The 25675-nt window shown below is 33.2% G+C and overlaps 1 protein-coding gene across 2 annotated transcripts in view; it reads left to right on the plus strand.

Annotated features, from left to right (window-relative positions):
- The window catches only part of CHM (CHM Rab escort protein), a gene marked incomplete at its 5' end in the record, with an annotated part of 170482 nt that overhangs the window by 6830 nt on the left and 137977 nt on the right, over positions 1 to 25675 (plus strand). For both annotated transcript variants that reach the window (XM_079123030.1, XM_079123029.1), the window contains one exon: positions 14384 to 14450. In XM_079123030.1, the coding sequence (XP_078979156.1) occupies positions 14384 to 14450 (67 nt within the window). The remainder of the gene's footprint in view (positions 1 to 14383; positions 14451 to 25675) is intronic.

Raw genomic sequence — 25675 nt, forward strand, 5'->3', positions numbered from 1 at the left:
TTAATAATGTTCTCATATACTTTGCATTGTCCCTTTTGAGTCTCACAGTAATTCTGTTGGTGGTTAATGCTATATCATCTCCTTGTTACAAATGTGGAGTCTGAGGCCTAGCTAAATTTGGCCTGTATCAAGACAGTTAAGACTTAAGTTGCTTTGACTAAAGCTGAGATATTAGATTGAGCTTGTTGGATTCTTCCAACTGAAAAAAAAAAAATAACACTATCAAGATCAGAATAGTTTCCCCTAGGTTTGTGGTTGCTCATTTCGTTTTGGAGTGTTAAGATTGTTGTAATTAAAATCATGACAGAACAATAGCCTCATGTCAACCCTTTTTTGAAAACATTTTAACATCTGTGTCAGCTTTCAAATCTTTTAATGAAAATGAACAGAATTCCCAGGTTGTGTTTAACCCTTAAAACGGGAAAAAAAATCAGCCACTAAATCAATGAAAATACATGGGATCAGAGACTACATTAACATTTTAAGATATAATTTGTAAGAATTCTTCATTGATTCCAAGGTATATAATCTCCCGCTGAAATACTTTGTGAACATGCTAGGGTTTGCCTTTTTTTTTGTTTGTTTTGGAGATCTGCACTTGCAAATTCAGTTTTTAAGGTCAAGTATGGAATTCATTGTTCAGTTTTTAAAGAAGTTTCTTTTTCTTTGTACTGGGAATTGAAGCCTGGGCCACTATACCGCTGAACTACATCCCCAGCCCTTTATGTTTGGTTTTTTGAGACAGGGTCTCATTAAGTTGTTTAGAGCGTCTCAGAATTGCTGAGGCTACCTCTAACCTGTGGTCCTGCCTCAGCCTGTTGAGTTGCTGAGATTACAGGCATGTTCCTGCACACCTTGCTGGAAGTTTTTTACTTTTTCTTTTTTTTTTTTAATTCGATCTGTTTGGGATCAAATCCAGCCCTTGCACATACTATGCGAGCACTGTACCACAGAGCAAGATCCCCAGCCCTGACTTTCTTTTATTGTTCTTTGGTTCTTACAGTTTCTAATAGCTGTTAGTATTTATAATGGGTACATATGTTTTAATTGACAGCACATATATGGTAATATCTGTTTTCCTCCAACAGCCCTGTCCTTAAAAAAATTAAAGAGTAATAACTGACACTTATATGCATCAACTTTCAGACCTTTTCTTTATGTTTGTGTACTTTTTTAAATAAAAATATATGTTATTGTAGAGTCTATTTTTAAACCTGTTTTTTTCTTCACAGTATGTCATGAACATCATTCCAGATCAACCAAATGTTCTTCCGCAGTGCTCATTTAAGAAACTTTTCATTTGGAGCCAGGCATGGCTTGTAATCTGAGTTGGGGCACACTCGTAATCTTAGTGGCTCAGGAGTCTGAGGCAGGAGGATCACAAGTTCAAAGCCAGCCTCAGCAATTTTAGTGTCTCAAAATAAAAATATAAAAAAGTCTCAGCATGTGGCTCAGTGGTTGAGTGCCCCTAAGCTCAATCCTTGATACTTACCCTCCCAAAACAAAAAGTAAAAGAGCCTTTCCATTTGGAAATAATGGTCAACTCACATACATTTGTAAAAAATAATGTAGAAAGACCCTATATAATGTTTCTCTCCAATGGTAAGATTTTTGTGTAACTGTGTCACAACAAGGAAATTCTTGTACACTGATCTTATTAAGATTTTACCAGTTTTACATGTGCTCCTGTATGTATTTGGTTCTTTGTGTTTTTATCAAATGTGTAGATTTAATGTAATTATCACCACAGTCCAGATACAGAATGCAAAAGGATCTTTCTTTAAAAATTATTTTTTTAGTTGTAGATGGACAAAATAACTGCATTTTTTTTATTTATTTATTTATTTATTTATTTATTTATTTATTTATTTATTTATTTATTTATTTAATGTGGTGCTGAGGATTGAACCCAGTGCCTCACACATGCTGGGCAAGTGCTCTACTACTGAGCCACAAACCCAGCCTGCAAAATGATCTTTAATGGTACACTTTTGTACCTATGGACTTCTTCCTCCTTAGTTTATCCCTAATCCTTGACAAATTCTTATCCGTTTTTCTTCTGTGGAATTATGCCATTTCAAAAATCTTACTAATACCATCTAAAATAGTTGCTTATTAAATAATCTTTTTATGGATATAATGTCATTTATTTGAATAGTCAACTTTTGTTGGAAATTTAAGCTTTGCATTTTATCACTTGTACAAACTACTGATGTATCTATTGTTTTGTACATATTCTTTCCTTAGGAAACGTATCAGTAGTCACAATTTTTGGATTGAGGTTTTGAAGGTGGTTCAGTAATGCTTCTGATTTATATTGATGAGTTGCCTTAAAAGTTCCTCAATCTATTATCTCACTAGCTGAGTACTAGAATGCTTGTTTCCATAGTCTTTCAATATTGGGTATGATTGTTGTATTTTTAATTTTGTCATCTTGATAGACAAACAATGTTATTTTCTTGTTTGAATTTAATTTTAATGTAATAAGTGAGGCTGAATATTTAATGTGTGTCTTGGTTACCTATCATTCCTTTTTAAATTGCTTTAACCCATATTCCATTCGATCATTAATTTTTTCCTATCAATGTATAATACTTTGTTACACACTAAAGACTTCAGTTCTTTGTTATATGTAGTTTCCTTTGTTGATGTTTTGTAGTTTTTTAAAAAGATTTTACCTCCTTGGTTAAATTTATTCTGAGGATTTGTTGTTGTTGTAAATGGAATTTTTTCCCTAATTTGTTTTCCAGATAGTTCACTGTTAGCATAATGAAATATTGCTGATTTTTTTGTCTTGATTTTGTGTCTTGTAACTTTGCTGAATTCCTTTATTATTTCCAACAGATTTTTGGTGGAGGCCTAAAGGTTTTGTTATATATAAGAGCATATGGTCTTCACACAAGGGCAGTTTGTCTTCTTCCTTTCCAATTTTGATGCCTTTATTTTTTTTCCCTTGAGCATTTGCTCTGGCTGACACTTCCAATAATATATTAAATAAAAGTGTTGAAAGTGGACATAGTTATCTTTTCCAAATATTAGTGGAATAGCTTTCCATTTTTCCCTGTTCAGTATTCTACTATGATTTTGTCATATATCACTTTTATTGTTTTGAGGTACATTCCTTCTATAACTAATTTGTTGAGCTTTTATCATGAAGGGATGTTATGTTTTTTCTGCATATATTGAAATGATCATATGATTTTTGTGCTTTATTCTTTTAATTTGGCATATTGCATTTATTGATTTTTGTATATTGAACCATGCTTGTTTTTCTAGAATAAATCCTACTTGATTGTGGTAAATGTTCTTTTTAATGTGCTGTTGAATTTGGTTTCTAGTATATTTTTGCAGACTTTTGAATATCTGTACATCAAGTATATTCAATTGTTGAATTGTAGTTTTCTCTTTTGTTTTTGTCCTTATTGTCAAATATATATATATGCATATATATATAAAATCAAATTTTCTTTCTGATTCTATGATACTTTCTAGTATGAAAACTTGTAATTTTTATATTGTTAAGTGTATTAAAGATTTTTAAATGGTTTCTGCATTTGGAGATATGCATGGAAAGCCTTTCCCTCCAAGATGGAGGTAAAGTATATATTATAACTTATTTTCTTTTTTCAATATTTCTTTTTTTCTTTTTTCCCCCTGTACTGGGAATCATATCCAGAGCCTCACACATGCTCAGTATTTCAATTTTTAGATTTAAACATTAATTCTTCTGATTCATTTTATTGTAGAGTATGAGTTTTTTCCCCATAAAACATTAGCAAACTTGGGGTTGGGGTTGTAGCTCAGTGGTAGAATACACGCCTAGCTTGTGTGAGGCACTGGATTCGATTCTCAGCACCACATGAAAATAAAATAAAAATAAAGGTCCATCAACAACTAAAAAAATTTAGCAAACAGTTCCAGCATCATTAAGCTAATAATCTATTCTTATGCCACCAAATTGAAATAGCTACCTTATTTTGTCCTATATGATCCACGTTTGGACTTTCTCTTAGTCACTAATCTAGGTGTCTCTTTCAGTGTTGTGTGTATTAAAGTGGGAAGTATGAAGAAGGAAGAGTAGAGTAGGTCATCAGATCTGTTGGGAAATGGTAAGTTTCCCTCTTTGAAGCTACAGAAATTTTAAAAAAGGAAACATCTGAATGTGTAAAACATTATAGCATCTACTCTAAAAATAGCAAACTAAAAGTAAAATGAGGTCAGAGTGAAATTATCTGAAGTTTATAACAAAGGACTAATAACACATATGAAGTGTACTTTCAAAATTTCTGTGGAAACATTTAGATATGTATATCTGTAGATCACACTGTTATCATACAGTATTCTAGGCTTGCAAACCTTCAGCTTCACTAGGTTATGCTGGTTTACCAAAGTTTATGTATTTGTTTGCCTGTTATTTCTCAGTTTTTTAAGCTTCTCTCACAGGAAATATATATTGTCAGGAACATACACATTTCTGCTAAAATAAGAGAATACCATGCATGCAACTATGCAAGTTATTCAGTTGATAATCCTTGTCTTATGGTCCATTCCAGTACAATTTTTTCTCATCTATCACAGAGACCATGTTTAATTTTCTTCAGCACCACCCTCATACCCTTTTTAAATGGTATATGTAATGGAGTTCAATTCAGCATTTTGCATTGCTTCTTAATTATTGTCCTGTAAAATGTTTTAGTCTAAGGTTGTCCATCCTTTCTTTTAAACGTGATAAATGTTTAAGTATAGCAGGTCAGTGGCCTTACAGAGTGTCCTGTATTTGGTACTTGGATGCTGCCTTCCTTGTAGTATCATTTACCTTATTCCTCTGTCTTGTGTTTTCCCTCTAAACTGGAAGTTATATCTAAAGGTTAACATTTTTGATTAGACTGTATCTCAGGGGGTATGAATATCATGTTGGAGCATACCAGAAGAAATATAATATCTTGTTGATCCACCATGAGTGTTGTTAAGATTGACCCTAGAATGGAATGGTGATGGTCTAGTACTTCTATGGTATGAATGTCTCCCCCCCCAGTATTGAAAATAATCTGTAAATTGTAAATTTGTTACTGTACAAATGTTCAATTTGATGCCAGGGATTCATATAATTATTTTAACATTAATTGCTAACCCTTGTATGAGTATTTTTTTTAACTTTTGAAGTACATCTTTATTAAGGTGAATAAAAATCTTATTTGGAAAAGCTAAAAGGTAAAACCACAGCATGTGGTTCCTTTTCAATATAAGTAAATATATAAACACCCTGTTGAAATGCAGACCCCTGCCAGGTGGACAGTTTTGCTTTTCTTAGGAGTTTAGCTAGAATCTTCATTGATGTACTTCATAAGATAGGTTCCCATTGAAGTTAGACTTTCTTGTTCGTTTTTATTTTATTGATATTTAAGGTTTTGAAAACATGAAAATGTACTTCTAAAATATGTTCTTTAAAATTTAATAAGAAGGCTGAGTAGGTTCAGATGTGGGTATTTTAACTCATGAGTATAAACTTTTTAAAAAATTTGTTCTATTTAGTTATACATGGCAGCAGAATGCATTTTGATTCATTGTACACAAATGGAGTACAACTTTCAGTTTCCGTGGTTGTACAGGATGTAGAATCACACCATTTGTGCAATCATACATGTATAAAGGGTGATGATGTCCATCTCATTCCACCATCTTTTCCACTCCCCTGCCTCCTCCCCTCTCTTCATTCCCTGTGCCCAATCGAAAGTTCCTCCAATCTTTCCTTACTCCCTTGCCCTCCATTATATATCAGCATCCACTTATCAGAGAAAAGAGAGAAAAGATTGGGCCTTTGGTTTATTGGGATTGACTTATTTTACTTAGCATGATAGTACCCTATTCCATCCATTTACTGGCAAATGCCAGAAAGTCATTATTCTTTATGGCTGAGTAACATTCCATTCCTTATCCATTCATGTGTCGAAGGGCCCCTAGGTTGGCTCCATAGCTAAGCTATTGTGAATTGTGCTGCTATAAATATTGATATGACTGTGTCAGTGTAATATGCTTATTTTAAATCCTTTGGATATATATACTGAGGAGTGGGATAACTGGGTCAAATGGTTGTTCCATTTCTGGTTTTTTGTTTTAATATTTTTTTGCCACAATACCTTTATTTTATTTGTTTATTTTTATATGATGCTGAGGCTCGAACATACTGCTTCATTACATGCTAGGTATGTACTCTACCATTGAGCTACAACCCAGCCCCCATATCTAGTTTTTTGAGAAATCTCCATACTACTTTCCAGAGTGATTCTTATTATGGAAAATTTCAAACATAAAAAAATATAGTAAGATAATCTCCCATGCACCAGTCTTGTATTTTCAGCATTTATCAGTTTTATAGCTACTCTTCTGTATATTCTTTACCTTCTCTCTCATTTCCCACCCTGGATTATTTTGAAGAATTCCAGTTATCATTCTATCTGTAAATATTTCAACATCTATCTGGAAGATAAAGTCTCTCTCTGTTTTAAGCATAATCACAGTACCTCCATCACCTGCCCTTCATTCATGTCCAGTTTTTTATTGTTTCTTTGCTCTTTTGGAGTCTGTAGCTTAGTTTTCATTACTGAATTCATTTTACAAAAGCAATTTCTTAACCCATTTCATTCTTTTTCAAATGGCTGGTCTCTAATCACCTCACTTTTGAGCTTTTCTAATTGTGATTTATGATGTTCTGTCAGAGCTGCTGCCATTTTCTTAATTTCTTTTAGTTCATATTACCACAATTACATTAAAAGTTTTCATCCAATTTGTGAGGATATCTTTCTGACATTCTTTCATTGTCTGTGGAATGTTATCTTTCTCTGTATTCCCTTTTCTCTTATAGTACCTTGAATGGAATTTGAGCAAAATCTTTTTGTGTTGCTTTTTTTTTTAAGTGAAATGAGCTTTCCCTATGTTTTTTTTTTTTTTTTTTTTTTTTTTTTTTTGGTACTGGAAATTGAACTCAGGGGCACTTGACCACCGGGCCACATCCCCAGCCTTATTTTGTATTTTACTTAGAGACAGGGCCTCACTGAGTTGCTTAGTGCCTTGCTTTTGCTGAGGCTGGCTTTGAAATCACCATCCTCCTGCCTCAGCCTCCCTAGCTGCTGGGATTACAGGTATTTGCCACCAGGCCTGGCTCATGCAGTCTTTTAACATTTCAGTGAGTACCTGATAACAATTTTGGAGATTTTCTGGCTCTCAAGGCTATCAAAAATTTGTCTTCATTTCCTTTTGCTCGCTTTGTGATACAATGTGGGCCTTATAGTTATTGGTGGTTTGTATTTTGGGGTTCATTATGATATTTTATCACCTAGTTGTGTTATAGATGTTGTCCCTAGGTGTGTGGATTTGGTATTCTGGTTGCACTGTTTGCTTTTCAAAAGTGTTTTTCATGTATATCCAGACTACACTAATAAAAAATATAAGTACATACCAGAAATTAGAGGGAAGATGACTGGCGGAGATAGGAGGGGAGGAAAAGGCAAAGGACTGGGGACTAAATTAGAACAAACTGTATTCCATGCTTTTATGATTGTGTTAGAATGAACCCTATCATCATGTATAACTAAAAAGAACCAATAAAAATAATCGAAAGTGTTTTCATTTGTGTATTATACATAATAGTGGAGTTCATATTGATATATTCATAAATGCATATAACATACTTTTCTCCATTTCTATCCCCAGCACTTTCTCTTTCCCTCCTTTCCTTTTTTCCTGTGATCCCCTTCCTCTACTCTGTTCAACTTCCTTCTATTTATTTATTTATTTATTTATTTTTAATTGATAGGTTATAGTTATATGTAACAGTGGGATGCATTGTGTTATATTCATATGTGCATATAGCATAATTTGGTAACTTCATCCCCCAGTTCTTCCCCTTCCTCTCCCTTCCTCCTTCTCCCTTGGCCCCCTGCCTTTATTCTACTGATCTCCCTTCTATTTTCCAGGTTCTTTATTAATTCCTTTTTTTCTCTCTACCTTCCACATATGAGAGAATGAGGGACCTTGGGGGAGATTCAGCAACTCTTTATTCCTAGAATCCTGATTTTATTTTTTAGTTCATGTCATTTGCCCAAAAATAGAGGTCAATTTGTTGTTGATGCAATATTAATATTCACCTTTCAGAACCTATAATAATCTTTTGGGTTACTTATGCCAAGTCCCTCATTTTATCTTATAAGTAGATCTATAAGAAGCTGAATTCCAGAGAGGATAAGTATTATGATTTGTATATGAGGCATCCCCCAAAAGCTCCTATGTTAATGCAGGAGTATTTGGAAGTAAAATGATTAGGTTGTGAGAGTTGGAACTGAAATCAGTCCATCTTAATTGAATGGACTCAGTGGTAACTGCACACAGGTGTGGTGTAGCTGGAGGAGATGAGTCACTGGGAGTATGCCCTGAAAGGGTTTGTCTTGCCCGTAGTCCCTTCCGCCTATCCCGTTTCCTGGCTGCCATGATGGAGTAGCACTCCTCCACCACATACTCCTGCCATGTTGTTGTACTTTACCTTGGGCCCAAATAAATGGACTTGGCCGGCTGACCTTTGACTGAACTAGTAGAACCTTGAGCTACAATAAATTTTCCCTCCTCTAAGTTATTCTTGTCACCTATTTTGGTCAGAGCAGCACAAATCTGACTAACACAGTATGTTACTTTCCTGATGTCATAGCTATTTAGTGTAAACCTGGAAACGAGAAACCAGTCCTTCTGACTTAGTACTTAGAATACTGAAACAATATTCTTCTTATTCCTAAGAGCTTATGTTATATTGAAATTTTAAAAAGTAACAAATTCTACATTAATATTAATATTTATTGGTAGTACATTTTTCTAAAACTAAAAATTTCATCAATTTGAAAGTTACTACATTTATTAATATGTTTGATATTTTGTGAGGTGTCAAAGTGAATTGAAATGATTGTTAATTTAAAAACAATGCTTTTCTTTATTCTTGGTGGTTCCCAAGTTTACTTTCCTGGTAATTTTCTTTTTCTTTTTAATAAGGCAGCTACTAAGATGTAGATTTAAGATATAAGCTTTGAATTTAAAATTCAGGATGGGAATCAGCAAAACTATTGAACCTGACTTGAAACTCATTTTTTGCCTTATTTTGTGATGTCATATTTTTTCAGTGTTCTTCAACATGACTGAAGTATGCAGTATTATATTTGCAATTGCTCTCTAGTCATTTCTGTCTCTAATGTTGTTTATATTTTGTTTACAATAGTGCAGAGGATCTTTACCTAGGTTTCAGTAGTAAAATAAAGGACGTGGTTCACTAAAAGCTTTTTGTATTCACAAGTTTTTCCTTACTGGTAATTCTGAGGTATTTTCCCCTAAGAAAGCGAAGTTATTCTTTATAAAAGCAGTCACAGTAAATTTTCTAGTTCTATGTAATTTTCTTTCCATTCGGTTCTTCACTAGTTATAAATAACACATGAAATGACTTTCAAGGTAGAAAGCAAGAATCCATTTTGAAATGTTCTATAAAATAAAGAGTGATTTATGGTTTCATATGATTTGGGCTGAAAGCACTTGGGCTTTGCCAGGTCATCAAAGTCCTGTCAGGGGAATCTATTATTTATTGTTGGATGTAATGGGAGTGGTGTAAGTACTTTATTTTATGTTTATCTTATGTAATGTAGTGTTAGGAAAAGTCAATTCCAAATACTAATACAATTTTAATAGTATATCATGGAGAATTAATCTGAATATTATAGCTGCAAATGATGAGGTACAACATTAAGGATGTGGATTAAAGGGAAATTTTGAAAAATGACTGGACAACGTTCTTATTCCTAGAAAATTTTTTAGGTAAGATTCTTGACAGTGTTAATTTCATTTCTTTTTGGCCTTGATTTTAGCCTAGTCCTTTATTTGATATTGAAATATCTTTAATTTATCTAGATATGTTTTAGAAAATGGCAGAAAATTAAGACCACACATGATGGTGTATGGTCATTCAACATTCCATAAACTTCAAATATGTATATTTTGCTAGCTGCCAACTTTAAAATAGAACCTCATCTGAGCAGGATGTGATAAAACAAATCTCAATTTCCTCCAATGCAATTCTTATGAAATGCTTTTTTCATATCTTATATTTACCTGTGCTTAATAAAATGACTTACCCAAGTCATTGGTATTATATCAGAATTATGTGTGTTTTCTTTGATCCTGTTGCAAGACCAAGTTCTTTGGTACAGCTTTGCCAATGTACTTAATAATACAAAATATTTAAATGATAACATGTTTGATTATTTTGGACAGTGTATGTTAGAGCTTTAAAAGAATAAGTTGTTAGATTTTTGAAGATAAGTAAATGATAAGCAAGTGATAACCTTTTTTCTTCTTCAAATAATTACTCTTCCTGAAGGAGTAGGAGGAAGAGGAAAGAGACTCAACATTTATTAAATTTTAGCAACATGCCAAGATGTACTGTGTAAGGGATTTCGTGTAATTTTGGACCTATTCCTCCCATTTTACAGTTGAAAACATTGCACTTGTATATTTGTACTCTCATATTTTATGGAGTGTTTCCAGTGGAATGCTGTGATTTCACTCTGATCTGAGTTATTTGTTTATACTCATGTTTGACCTTTCTTTGTGGGAGAGACTGTATAATTCATTATAAGCCTATGTATGTTCTATATAAGTTCCTCACAAGAACTTTGTGTGAATTTGAGTAGTGATTCAGCCATTGTTTACTTTTTAAGCATTAAAAGTTGTTTTATTTTTAAATCAGTCAGGGGTTTAAGTGCTATTTAAGCTTACAAATATTTAAATAAAACATGCAGTCACTTACTTATTTTACTAAATTAATGATACAACCAAAGGTTTGTGTTACTTTTCCCTAAATAAAAATTTATTTTAAACTTAAAGCTCCAATTTTGTGCACGTTATTCTCCATACTGTGAATAGGGTTTTGTTTTTCCCCTGATATATTGATTTGACTATGCCATTCTGGTTAAAATCCTTTTCAAGACGGTCATGTGCTTAGAGGATCAAGTGACTTCAGCCACTTTAAAAAAATTTTAAAAATATTTTAATGTAGTAAGAACATTTAACATGATCTCTACACTCTTAAAATTTTAAATGTATAGTATACCGTTAACTATAAGTACAATGTTGTACAACATATCACTAGAACTTATACCTCTTGGATAACTGTAACTTTTTATACTCATTTATTAACAGCTCCCCATTTCCTTCTCTCATGGCAACTCCCATTCTATTCTTTGATTCTATAAGTTTGCTGTTTTAGATACCTCATATAGGTAGACTCAAGCATTATTTGTCCTTCTTTGACTCACTTTATATTTGCTGTAGTAATGTTCTCAATAACTAAGAAGTAAGAATGATGCAAATGTTCAACATTGGAAGAATTGATAAAGTGAACGTGATGTAGCCATATAATGGAATAATACTCATTAATTAAAAAATACAGAAGCTCCAACACAGATGACCCTTGAAAACATTGTGCTAGGTGAAACAGACCAGTCCAACCACTCTTCTTCTTTTATTTTTTTTAAGCATCACCTTTCGGTTCTTCCTTCCTTTACTCTTTGCCAAGAATTCTGCTTTGCACTTACCTTTTTCCTTCTACACCCTTCAATTTAGGTGGTTACAGATCCTGAAAGATCCAGCTAGCATCTGTTCTTTGGAGCTTTCCTTCGCTCCCCTCTACAGTGGGAATGTTTCCTTCCATTGTGTTTCTGTAACAGTTTGAAATAGACGCAATATTTTAATCTCTTAAATTATTGGTCTTCAGACTCAGAGCTTTTCCAGGTTAGGAATTAAAGTTTTTTTTTTTCCTTCACCACCTATGAGTCTGCTGTAGCCTTCCTGTCCTCTCCCTTTCCCCAATTTTCTTTTTTTCCTTTTCTTTAGCAAGTAGCTGAAGAGAATCTACTGCATGCCTTCTTCCTGTGTTCAAGTAACTTTGTTTATTGAATGGGTGGGAAGATATATGAGAATTTGGCTAGAAAGACCTTGCTATCTGTATTCTTAGTTCTTATTTTAATTATTCTTATCATGGAGATAATATACCCTTGCCATTTAACATTGGGACTGTTTATTGATTTGACAAACTTGTGGGAATGTCTAGATGGAAGTACTATAGAAAAAAAGCAAATGATAATTGTTTTGGTTTTATATAATCTGGACTCAGATTGTATTCAGAATTGAAATCCATGTTTGGCATTGCCTCATCAGCAGAGACTTGACCTGACAGTGTTGATTATAGGCATGAATATAATCACATACATATCTGCCTACCCAAAGTCATAGGTATTTTGGGCCAAATAGAGAAGAGTAATGTAATATTATTGTCTGACACTGGAGCTGGCATCTCATGAAAATGTGTATGTTTGGAGTAATGTTAGATGAAAGTAGCACTTCCAAATATTTTCTGAAAAATAAGAGTAGATGGTATTCATTTTGCAACTACCATTGCCAACAACTAAACAGTGCTATAAGGGATACTCCCATTGATGAAGAAACAGTGACTCAGAGAAGTCAAGTGACTTGTCCAAGGTTGCATAGCATGTTGATTAACAAATCTAAGATTCAAAGCAAGGTCTGTCAGATTGAGACCAGGCCCATTTTATTGTGTTGCCAGTACTGCCCTTATATACTTAGTCTCAAACTTCTTTCCAAGTCTGAGATAGTAAATGAACATGGTTTTTGAATTGGCAATACTGAATTAGTTGGTATTTGGCAACATGTCCAAACCGATTTCCTCACATGGCTATTACTTCCTGCCTCAAATGATTATGAGAAATATATGAGCTGTTATACACTAAAATGTGATGTGAAGAGTAAAACCCTATAATGTTAAGTAGATATGTTAATGCGATTATTGCATGTAAAAATATTGATCTTTAACTTGCTAATTCTTCCGAAGTATTTTTCTGCTTTTGTCCCTTTAACTAAACCATGTATTGCTTTTTAAAGGTTCATAGTGATTACATTTCATTAACAAGGAAAGTTATTTCTTTAAGCGGAATAAAAAGTTCAGATAACTTAACATGAACTATATTAGTTTTAGCTGATTAAACTTTCTCTCTCTCATTTATTTCTGCTCAGAATTCTCAGTTTTTAATAAAAATTATATCCAAAGTTACTGTTGGAACTTTATGATGGTTTTTTCTGATAATTTATATTTAATGGTCATATTCAGTACATTTGGTCAGAACTCCTTTTTTTGAACTAAATATTATATGCCCACAAAGTGTTCAACACTGGGAAACTAGTTCTGGAAGATAGATTGACCTTTTGTTTAATGTGGTTTCTAAATAGAGATTGTGGCAATTCCTTCCATGTGCCTGTTACTTTTTACATAAAGAAGATAGCCTTTCTCTTTTCCTAAAATCCTTGACCCTTAGTATGTAGTTTATACTCAAGCCAAAAGAATGATGGTGTCTTTTCTACTACCTAAAATTGCAAGAGAGGATGCATCATGGTAGTGGTAGCTCTATAGAGTTGCACTAAACTTTAAAAACATGCTGTATTTGTATGACTGATATAAAGGATTTAATAGCCTCTATTAAATCCAGATCTTATGATAAAAAGTTATGGAAGGGTCTTGTAGCATAGAACATTAACTATCTAATGTAGTAGAAAATCTGAATTTCTTTTATTAGAAAAGCATTAACTTTGGTAGTTTTAAAATTTTTTGTTCATACTGGTAGTACTAATATATATTTCATTGTATGTTAATTAGCTTTATGGCATGAGTACATTTGACTCCAGAACAGTAATGCTTTCTTTTCAAACTGATGTCCTGGCCAAACAGGAAAATAATACATATTTTAAGTGGCCTCTTTAAAAACCAGCATATTTCTGTAACTAAAACTTGTGGGCCATACTGCATCAAAAGCATTGTGGCTTTGGATTTAGATCTAAGTTCAGATTTCAACTCTAGAGTCTTTTATTTTTAAGTTGTAACAAAGTTAACATATTTGAATCCCAGGTTCTTTTTCCTTTCTAGACTGCATCAGATTCTTATCTTTCAGTGCAGTTGTATCAGATTAATTAGTGTGTTGACATGGTTTCTAAATAACAAAGCTCTATATGAGCAGTATGCTTCTAGTTGCTCATGATAATTTTCAGATAAAAAGAATTTAAGTTCTTCTTTTTATAGAATATTTCTTCCACATAATAATTTCATTATTAATCGTATCTGTTTAAGAAATATCTAGCAGTGTAATTGATACAGATTTTACAATTTCAAGTGTAAGGATGGGCCTCTTGTTAAGCTGTTCTGTATAATGATAGCATGAATTGAACGTTTTATGTAAAATATATATATATATTTCTACATTCTAAATGATATAGGTATGTGTTTTTATAGGTTTGCCTGAATCCATCATTGCGGCTGCATGTTCAAGGAGTGGCCAGAGGGTTCTGCATGTTGATTCGTAAGTTTTATCAATGGTAGCATTTAATACTTCCTAAATTTCTCTATACAAGATTGAAATTCAGTAAGACACACACACTTATATATGCCTGTAGATGTGTGTGTATGTCTTTATGTAATGTGTGAATTTCTTAAAAGTTAGAAAATGGGTCAGAATTAGTTAATTTTTACCAATAATATGTAAAATATAAAGCACATATTAATATAATATTAATATATATTAAGTGTATATTATGTCTTTAACTTTTAATATAAATTTAATGTAAAATTTAGCATGATTATATTCTTTAAAAGAGGGATCTTTTGTTTTTGAGAGCAAGCCTAATATATCATTTTATTTTCTTTAAATGTGATTTTGTTTTTTAAATAATAAATAATTCTCCAAGAGGCTTGTAAACCCCACATCTGTCCTTTTTCATATATGTGTGTGTGTGTGTGTGTGTGTGTGTGTGTGTGTGTGTGTGTGCGCGCGCGCGCACGCGCGCGCATGGGTGCATACAACCCGTATATTTATTATTTTTTTTCTTGGTACCAGGGATTGAACCCGAGGGTATTTAAACACTGAACTACATCCCCAGCCCTTTTTCTTTTTTACATTTTGAGACAGGGTCTTGCTAATTTGCTTAGGGCCTCATTAAATTACTGAGGCTTGCTTTGAACTCAAAATCCTCTTGTCTCAGTCTCCTTATCTGCTGGGATTACAGGTGTACGCCACCACATGTGGCTGTGTACACTTGTGTTTATGCTTCATAATTGATTGCTCTAGAGTTTGGCCAAGAGATTTGAGTATGTAGTTTTCTTCATCAAAATTTAAACTTAGAGAAATCTTAACCAGGAAAAAAATGTCTAAGCTGAGTGTCATGGCACACAATTCTGAAGTCTTAGTATTTCAGAAGGCTGAGGCAAGAGGATTGTAGTTTGAAGCCAGTGTCAGCAATGCCGGTAGGCCTTAAGCAACTTAGCAAGACCCTGTCTCAAAATTTAAGGGAAAAGGGTTGGTGGTGTAACTCAGTGATTAAATGCCCCTGGATTCAATCCTCAGTTAAAAAGAAAAAGAAAAAATGTTCCGAATTATGTTTTCCTTTAAATGTGATGATAAAAAGGATATTAATGAAAAATTGAGGTTTAAGATAAAGCATTGTTTAAATCTCTGTATTCATACATTCCCCCACAGCAAACCCCTAATCTTCTACTTTTCTACATTGATTGTTTTGACTGTGTATCTTGACACTTTAATTATTCATTGACTAGCAATAGAACAGAAAGAAATTGAAGTATATATTTCTCTTGGATATTAATTGCATTATTTTCCAGAATTCCAGAAAACAGAGTATCAATAGATTTGTATACTGACTTCCCATATATTATCCCATTGTAAAATATCTAGAAATCCAAAAGGGAGCATTAGTTAATTTACATTTAACCCATTCTAAATTTATTTTGAAAGCATAGTAACATCTTGGTTATTGGGTGGAATTTCTAAATTGCATTCACTTTTCTTCTTCGTTTTTTTTAAATTCAGTTTTCATATGATGCCTGCTTTGAAATTCTCTTCTCATTATTGTATGCACAACTGATTGTGTTAACCTTTCATTTGAGTCTTTTTAAAATTATTATGAATTCACATACCAAAATATCTGCCATCTTAAAAGCTCAGGTACAGGATCAGTATGCTTTAAATTAACATACACACACACACGCACACACACACACACACACACACACATGCACACGAATGTGTGTATATACACACATACATACACACATATATACACAAATCTATTGATGAGAACCTTAGTTATTTTAAAATTCAAAACAAAATGGTTCCTGTTAATTTCTTGAAGATAAGAGAGGTAGTAAAAGTTATTAATTGTTGAGCTCATTATATGCCAGTTACTGTATTAATTTCTTTACATATGTAATTTAATTGCCATCATCATCAAGTGAAAGTAGATGGTATTATCCAAATTTAAAAAGTGGGAAATATGAGGCAAGAATAGGTGAAGTAATTTGTTGAATTTTACCAAGAAAGTATCTGTTTAACTTTAGTTTTAAATTTATTTTGTTTTCTTTTTTCAAAACCCGAAGTTTTCTCTGAATGAAAAATATTTTGGAAAACACATTGGGTTTATTCATATTCTAAAAATAGAGTTTGATTTGGGGTATAAGAAACTAGATCTTTTACTGTGAGAAACAGTGACTCAATTAAAAAAGCTCCATACTGTGGTTGGCTTAAAACCTTAGAACTTAATAAAAATAAAATTTCAAACTGACAAAACTCTTTTTTTCTTCTCTTATAAATCCTCAAGTTTGTTGATTTTTAGGAGTTTAGATACATGTAAATACGATTCTCCTAGATCTTTTATTTAACATTTTAAAACTTAAATTACATTTATTTTAACTGATACATAAAACACAAAAATTATACACTTCTGTGGGATACCATGTGATCATGTGTTTTGGGGTGCTAGAGATGGAATCCAGGGCCTCACACACGTGACAGGTGATCTTCCACTGAGCTCTACACCTAGCCCTCCATCTGATGTTTTGATACATGTGTACATTGATTAATATTTTAATCAGGTTAAACATATCTGTCTTCTCAAACATTCATCATTTCTTTATGTTAAAAACACTATTCCTTTCTTCTAGCTTTTTGAATTATACCATATTTACTATTATAATAATTAATAAAGCATAATTACTATTTTCTGTTACCACATCAGAATTTTTTAGCTGCCATTTAAGTATCCTGTGGTCAACTTCTCTTCCTTCCATCGACTCTCCCAGGTCTCAGAGCTATCATTTTATTCTGCACTTCATTTTTTTTTTTTAATTCCACATGAAGGAGATCATATAGTAGTTTTCTTTCTGTGTCTGGCTTATTTCACTTAACATAATTGATCTTCACTTCCATCCATGTTGTTGCAAATGGGGATTTCATTATGTTTCTTGCCAAAAAATACTTTATTGTTTCTGTGTATCACATTTTATTCATCCATTCATTAGTTGACCACAGTTAGGTTGTTTTCATTTCTTAGCTGCAATGAACATGGAAGTGCAGCTATCCCTTTGACATCCTGATTTCCATTGGATATACACTCTGTAGTAGGAGTGCTAGATCACATGGTAGTTCTATTTTCAAAAATTTGAGGAATCTCTATAGTTTTCCATTATTTCTTTACCCGTTTACATTCACACTAAGAACGTACAGGATTCTTTTTTCTTTACATCCTTGTCAGCATTCATTTATCTTTAATCTTTTTGAAAAAAGCCATTCTTACTAGAGTGAAGGGATACCTCAATATGGTTTCAATTTTTATTTTTCCTGAGCATTGGTGATTTTAAACTTATTTTTTCATATACCTGTTGGCCATTTATGTCTTCTTTTGAGACATGTGTATTTAGGTCAATTGCCCATTCTTAATCGGTTTATTTTTATTTATTTTTTGCTAGTGAGCTTTAGGAGTTCCATATATATTATAGATATTAACCCCTTTTCATATGTATTGTTTGCAGTTATTTTCTCCTATCCAGTAGAGTTGCTTTGCACTCTGTTGATTGTCTTCTTTGCTGTGCAGAAACCTTTCATTTGTTCTAATCCATTTCATCTATATTTGCTTTTGTTTCCCGTGCTTTTAGAGTCTTACCCAGAAAATTATTGCATATTCTAATGTCCTAAATGATTTCCCCTATATTTTCTTCTAGTAGTTTCATAGTTTTAGATATTACATGTAAGTATTTAAACCATTTTAGTTGATTTTTGTAACTAGTGGGACATAGGGGGTCTATGATTCTCTTAGAACAAAGTTTAGATTGAGTTGCCCAAATGGGCACCATTATTTGAGGTTAATGGTTGCTTTCTACATTATTGATATCTCCTGATCTGAATTTTTCCTCAGCTCCAGGTCCATACATCCTGCTGTCTTACATCTTCATCTAGCTATTCCACTGTACCTTAAACTTACCATGGTTAATACTGATTTTATGTTTCTCATAAATAATGCACAGTATCCACCAAAAGAGCATTCTGTTCCTAATCTTTTGGATGGCAATATTATCTACCAGACACTTGGAAACTTCTGTTGATTTTCTCTTCTTTACCCTCCACATTTATTCAGCCACCAGGTTCTATAGATGATGATGATGATGATGATGATGATGATGATAGCTAACATTTATTGAGCTATCCCAGGCACTGTGCTCTATAGTTTGAAAACAAAATTTCACTGGCCTCCCTTAAATTTAGTATCTTTCTACCATATGCACTTCTCTTCTTCTCTGTCACTTCCTTAGTTCAGTCCCTCCCTTGTCATTTCTCCACTAGCTAAGCTTAAAACCTCCTAATATCCAGCCCTCCACTGTCATTTACCATGTTGTAGCCAGTCATATATTTCTGCTGTATGTAATCTATCAGTGTCTCTCTGCTGTTTTAGTGATTTTTCCAACATAAAAGTCTTATATGGAAATATAAGAAACTGAAATAGATGAAAGCAGAGCTACTGTAGTTGAGATGAGTTTGTCTGGGTCAGTTTAGACATAACTGGCCTAAAGGAGAAAGTCTAAATTTTTGGTATGTCATACCATACCCTCTATGATCTGGCAAGAGCCCTTTCTCCCTTCAACTGTACACACCAGTGATTCTGAAATTTGCAATAACCAAACATGTCATAGTCCTTTCCATGTTCCTGCTTTCTATCTGAGGTTCATGTAAGCTTCTCTCTGCCTGGATTGCTCTTCTCTACTTCTTAGCCTGGCTAACTTCTATTTTTTTTTTTTTTACCATTCAGCTAACATGCCACCTCCTTAGGGAAGTCCTCCTTCCTTAAAGGGCCCTTGATATGTGTCACAGATACGTATGGGTTTTCATAACATTATATGAGTATGATAGCACTTATCACATTCTTAATCATTCACTTCCCTTTCTCCTGGAGCCTAAATGCTTCTAAATCATAGAATTTACTCATTTTTGTATCTTCAGCACTTAGCTTTGTTGCTGGTATATAATTAGATACTTGACGAATGGATGGATAAATGTTAGTATGTATAATTGTATGTGTAAATTTTTTTCTGGTAATGGTAAGTTTGGTTATGAATAACTTTTATCAATTACACAGAAATTTTGGACAATTGGCTGTTGTTAAGAGATATAATTCATGGATAAAATTTAGAGGATACAGTTAGTAATCTTGGACTTTATTCTTATCTGGCTTTTATATTATCTCTAGTCATGTGTTTTTATTGAGTATTTACTTTGTCCAAGGACTTGTGCTAAATGTTAAGGATGCAGAGGTGAATTCTATTACTCAAAAGACTGTGAGTCTTGTAAGGGAAATGAACAAGTATACAGACAATGATGTGTGCTGTGTAAATTATATATGTGTGTACCTGTGCATGTATATGTATATATTATATATATTATATATGTGTGTGTGCATGTGTGTGTATGTGTACATAATATAGCTATGGAGGACACCTGGCTCATGGAGAGGGCTTCCCATTAGAGTCAGTACCATAGCTAAGTCTAGACAGACAAGTTGCATAGGATGAAATGGTTTGGATTGGAGCTGGGAAGGGTATTTTACACAAGTGGAGCAACAAGTGCAAAAATTTAGATAAAAGAGAACATGGTTTGTTTGGAAGAGTATAGGTAGTTGATTATGAATGGCACAGAGACTATATGACTAAGTGGATGGGCTGGGAGTGAATTATAAAGATGAGGCTGCAAAGTGTGCAAGTCAAGGAATTACTTAATCTTATAGCCATTAGGGAACTATTGAATGGCCTTAAGCATAGAAATGAAATCATCAGATGTATGTTTTCAGACTACACAGTGGAGAGTGGGTTAGAGAAGTTGAGGCAGAGATTAGCTAGGTGGCTGTTTGCAGTGATATAGTTGAGACATAATTACCTGAACTAAGATGGATAAAAGGTAAAAATATTTGAGTTTATATCAAGAATTTTGGTAGTCAATCATATATAGTAGGTGAGGAAATGGGAAAAATTAAGATGGGGCATTTTGGTGGATGGTGATGTCACCAAATTGCCAATTCATTTACTAATGTTAAGAATTTAGGCTTAGGGATCAAGCTGGGGAAGGTAAGGTAAATGTGTTCAAAATTGGAAGTGTTGAGTTTGAAGTGCCAATACCATATATAAGTGAGGAGATTCTGTCAGATATGTTAGGAACCTGAGTCAGAGATCTAGAGCTGGAGATAAGATATTTGGGCACTACCTGTAAACAGGTAGTAGTTTGGACCAAAGAAGTAAATATAATCACCCTGAATATGTATGTAATGTAACACAAAACAGATAAGAATAGAAACCTGGCAAGGGCAACTTTTAAGGCATGGGCAAATGAAGAGAGCCTATCAAAGAAGATTGAGAGGAAACACTCAGAGATTTAGAAGGAAAGCAGGAGAGTGGGAAATTTTATAAAGCTGGTAAATTTACTCCTGGAAAGCCTTAATATCTATATATAATGTAGAAGAGGAGTTCTGATGTTATATTGTGGTCTGGTCATTCTCAGGATCTTAGGTTGATATGATCTCCATTATCTGATCAATAAATATTGCTGGAAAGTCACCTTAATTATAGGTTTCTGAAAATACCATATCTGTCTTCGCTTATCTATTAGTTGCCTGGACTAATTAATAGTGTACAAAGTAATTTTCATAGGTGAGTGAGTTTTTGGTAATTTTAAGATTTACCGATTTTCCAGAAATTTTTGATTGATGGACCTGGAAGAAGAACTAACCTGGGGAGTTACAGTCCTAGAAAGATATTTTTGGATTAAAATTATGTTTCCTTGTCCTTCTTTTTATTTCCTTTCTACCTATCTTTTATTTCTTCTACCTCAAAATTAGAATTTGACTGGAGCTGCATTGTGAAAAATTTGTTTACTAAGGTAGGAAGTATGGACATTTATTATTATTGTTTGCATCTTTAGGGATTGAGCCCAGTATCTCATGCATGCTGTGCAAGTGCTTTATTAAGAATTATCTTTAATGTCTTTGTCTTTCCCTCAAACCCCTATTTAGTCCTTCAGCATATCCTGTCAGCTCAACTTCTAAGACAACCCAAATCTAACTAGTTTATGCCTTCTTTACTCTTCCTTCCAGTTCATTCCTCCATCATTTACCATTGGGCTACTCAAATAATCTCCTTATTGTCCTGTTTCCACTATGGCCCCCAGTAATTGACCTTTCCCTGCTTCCTAAGTTCATCATATATGACTGTCTTCTTTGTTCACTGTACTCTACTATACTTATCATTATATATGGTTGTTTATTATTTATAATATTGTTTGTGCCTTTTGGTTTTTTTTTTTGTCCTTTGTCTTTCTTGCCAGAGATTTGTAATTTTATTAGTCTTATCAGAGAACCGGGTTTTGCTTTGTTAACTCCGTCAGTAGTGTTTTGGTTTTCTGTCTAATTTATCTTTATTATTTCCTTCCATATACTTTCTTTGGCTTTGAATCACTCTTGTTCTTTTTCTAACTTCTTGAATTAAATTCTTAACACTTGATTTTTAAGCATTTTTTTTTCATTTTTTGTAATCATTTACAACCATATGGAACCCTCTCAGGACCCTCACAATAACTATCTTCCATAAATTCTAAGTATTTTCTGATAACCATCAGAACTTGGAGTTTTTGCTATGATTTTTTTAAGAAGTATGTTTTTAAGTTCTCAAAATCTTTTTTCAAATCTTTATTGAGATTTTAATTCCAACAAACATGACAAAATGTACAAATGATACAAAATAGAGAAAGTAAATAGTTCTAATGTGCCTTCTTTCTTCCAATCTGTACCCTACGCTCTTTACCCCCAGTCCACCTTAGAGAAGCATTAACTATACTTTTTATATATTCCATAATATACTATTCAGATATGTAAGTTGCAGAAAAATGTGTAAGTATTTATAATGTGTGCATTAGATTCAATGTAGGACAATTTATAAGATATGGAACAGTTTAACCCCAAGGATCCCTTATTTTGCCTTTTTATAACCACATCTACCTCCTTTGTTGTGCCCATATCATTGTTTCTGATTCTGGTGAACACTACTAATCTGTTCATAATTGATGTAATTTTATCATTTCAAGTGTGGAACTGTACATTATGTAAACTTTTGGCATTGTTTTTTTTTTTCACGCAATATATGATTACTTGGAGATTCATCCAGGTTGTTGCATGTATCGTTAGTTGTGTTGGTTTTTACTGCTGAGTAATATTCCATATCACTTACATAGCGTACTTTTGTTTAAACATTCAGCTATTGAAGAGCATCTGAGCTGATTTCAGTTTTTGTCTATTACAAATAAAATTGTTGTATGAATGTTCATATATAGGTTGTATGTGTGTGTGTGTGTGTGTGTGTGTGTGTGTGTGTGTGTGTGTGAGTGAATGTAAGTTTTTATTACTCTGGGATAAATTCCCAGGAGTCCAATGACTGAGTCAAACAGTTATGAGTGTGTTTAGCTTTTTAGGAAATTGCCAAATTATTTCCCACCATGCTTACACCATTTGTATTTGCACTAGTATTATATGAGAGATCCAGTTTCTCTGCATAGAATTTAGGTATTGCCAGTATTTTTTCTGATAATTTTTTACAGGTGTGCAGTGATCTCTCATTTCAGTTTTAATTTGCATTTTGTTAGTGACTATTGATGTAGGTCATTTTTTCATGTGCTTATTTGCCATCTGTATATCCTCTTCCATAAAATGTATTCATGTTTTTCACCCATTTTCTAATTGGATTATTTTACTGTTGAAGTTTTATTTTAGAGTTCTTTATATATTCTAACCAAATATATTTAACTTTATATTTTTGGTAAATGATTTCTAATTTAATTACATTATTGTCACAGAATGAGCTCTGCATGATATTAACTGTTTGGTATTTTTGGAAATTACTTAATGGTTTGGAGCAATATGGTCCCCTGTGTCTTAGTAAGAAAGTTTTTTTCCTCTAATTCTTGGATATGGTGTTCTATATGTTTGTTTAGTTGATCAATCTTGTAATTTTATTATACAAAACTAATGTTATTTAATTGATCTCTTAATCATAGAGGGGTTAATTAAAATCTCTTTTATCCTGATTATTGAATTCTTATTTTCTTTCCATTTCTAATTTTTGCTTCATATATTCTGAGTGTTTATTACTAAGGACATATAAGTTTGGAATTGTAATATCCTTGTGTGGTTACACTTTTTCCCCAATAATGCTTTTTTGCTTTAAAGATGATTTTTCAAGACATTAACACAATATTAGGTTTCCTTGTTTTCTCCCTGATAACCTTTCTGCCCTTTTATTTCTAGTCTTTCTATATTTTCATTTTATAGGTCTACCTCTTGGAAAGAGCATATATGTGACCATTATTTTTCCCCATGGTGCTAGGGATCAAACCCAGGGCTTCATGAATGCTAGACAAGTGCTCTACCACTGAGCTATACATCCAAACCTGAATTTTTTTATTTTAATTCTATCTGGCAATTTGTTTTTAACTGAATTTAATTGTTTGTATTTATTGCTATTCACCGATATTTGTATATATTTCACCCCTCTTATTTTCTGCTTTATCTTTAGCCTCTTTGCATTGCTTTTCTTCCCTTTCCTTTTGGCCTTTTTTCTTCTTTGTTTTTTTTTTTTTTTTTTTTGAATATACAGAAGAATGCTTATACCCTTTTTTCTCCCTGCACATAGATTTGGAGTTAGTATATGAAATTTCTATCCTAGATTAGAAAGTCCTTAATATTTTCACTTATATTTTCAAAGTAAACTCCTAAGCTAATTATTCTCTCTTTACAAGCAATACAAATATCACACCTCTATCACACTTATTGTTGTCTGTTATTTTATTGACACTTTGATTTCAAACCCCTTTGGTCATTGTTGTTTTATTTTTTATCCGTTAATGCTTATTTAGATCTGCCTTCATGTTAACCAGTTTCTTTGCTTGCTCTTCATTTTGTGGCTATCACCTGCTTCTTGAAGTTCTTTCTACCAGAGCTCATTAGTGAAAAACTCTGTTGATGCTTTTATTTTACTGTCAGTCTCAACTTATAATTTAGTAGGTTCTGTTATTACACATTAATAGTGATTTTCTCTCAGTACATTGTCCTCTGGCTTCTTTTGTGGCTTTTAATAAGTTGCTATTAGTCTAATGCTATTCTGTTACAGGGAATTCTCTTTTCTTTGTGATTGTTTTAACATTTTTCTGTTTGCATTTGTAGGTATGCAGTCTCATTCTTGTCTAACTGTGGACTTTGTTTCCATTTATCTTGCTCTGGAATTGTTTGGCTTCTTGATAACAGATATTTATACCTATTGTCATGAAAATTTCCAGATTTCTTCAAACATTACCCCTCATTCTTCCTTTTGGAAATTCTCTTACATATGTATGGAATCTTTTTCTTCCTCTTCTTTTTCTTCTTTTGCTGGCTACTTTGAGTGTGTTTTTTTCTTGGTGCAAGGCAAATAATCGTGAGTGTTACAAACTTTGCATGATACTTGCGTAGTAAAATATGAGCTCTTTCAACTTCTTTGGTGTTTGCTGGTTTGATATGGAAAAAAATTCTCTATGTTTGCTGTAGACTGCCTGGTTTACAGGGTGGGATGGAGAGGGCCTAGGACTTCTAGAAGCCTGAGAATGGTGATAACCACTCAGGTCAAGATGGGGCCTGGCTTTTTCTGTGGTGGGCTGGCAGCCTGGTCACCCATTGTTGTGATAGTGTTTCAAATGGAGGCCTGGGGTCCAGGTATCCATGTGCTCTGGGGATTTGAACACTGTGGATATGAGGGAAAAGTGGATTTCCCCAGAAAGAAATTTGCCTACCAGTGTTCCTGGTGGGCCTTTTGGAGACTCAGCTGGTAGAGACAGCTTGCCCATAGGACTTGACACTTATGTAGGAGTTACTGGAAGTAAAAAAAAAAAAAAACAAAAAAAACAAAAAAAAAAACAGGTGAACTTGTACTTGTGTGTCCATGATTGAGCTCCTGGAGGGGGTAGCTGCTATGATCTTGCCTGCAGCTTGTGGAAACCTTTGTGGCAATGGGTGATGGGGTGCAACAAGCCCATTTACAGAGATCAAAGTACTGGGGCCACTTTGTGACCTAGATATGTGTGCAGGCTCATTCTCCTCTTAACACCTCTTTCTCATTTCTTGTCATTTTTCTTTTGATACTGCATTCTGTGAAATGTCTTCAACTTTATCTTCTAGT

This window comes from Sciurus vulgaris (genome assembly GCF_902686455.1).
Source record: "Sciurus vulgaris genome assembly, chromosome: X".
Lineage (NCBI taxonomy): Eukaryota > Metazoa > Chordata > Mammalia > Rodentia > Sciuridae > Sciurus > Sciurus vulgaris.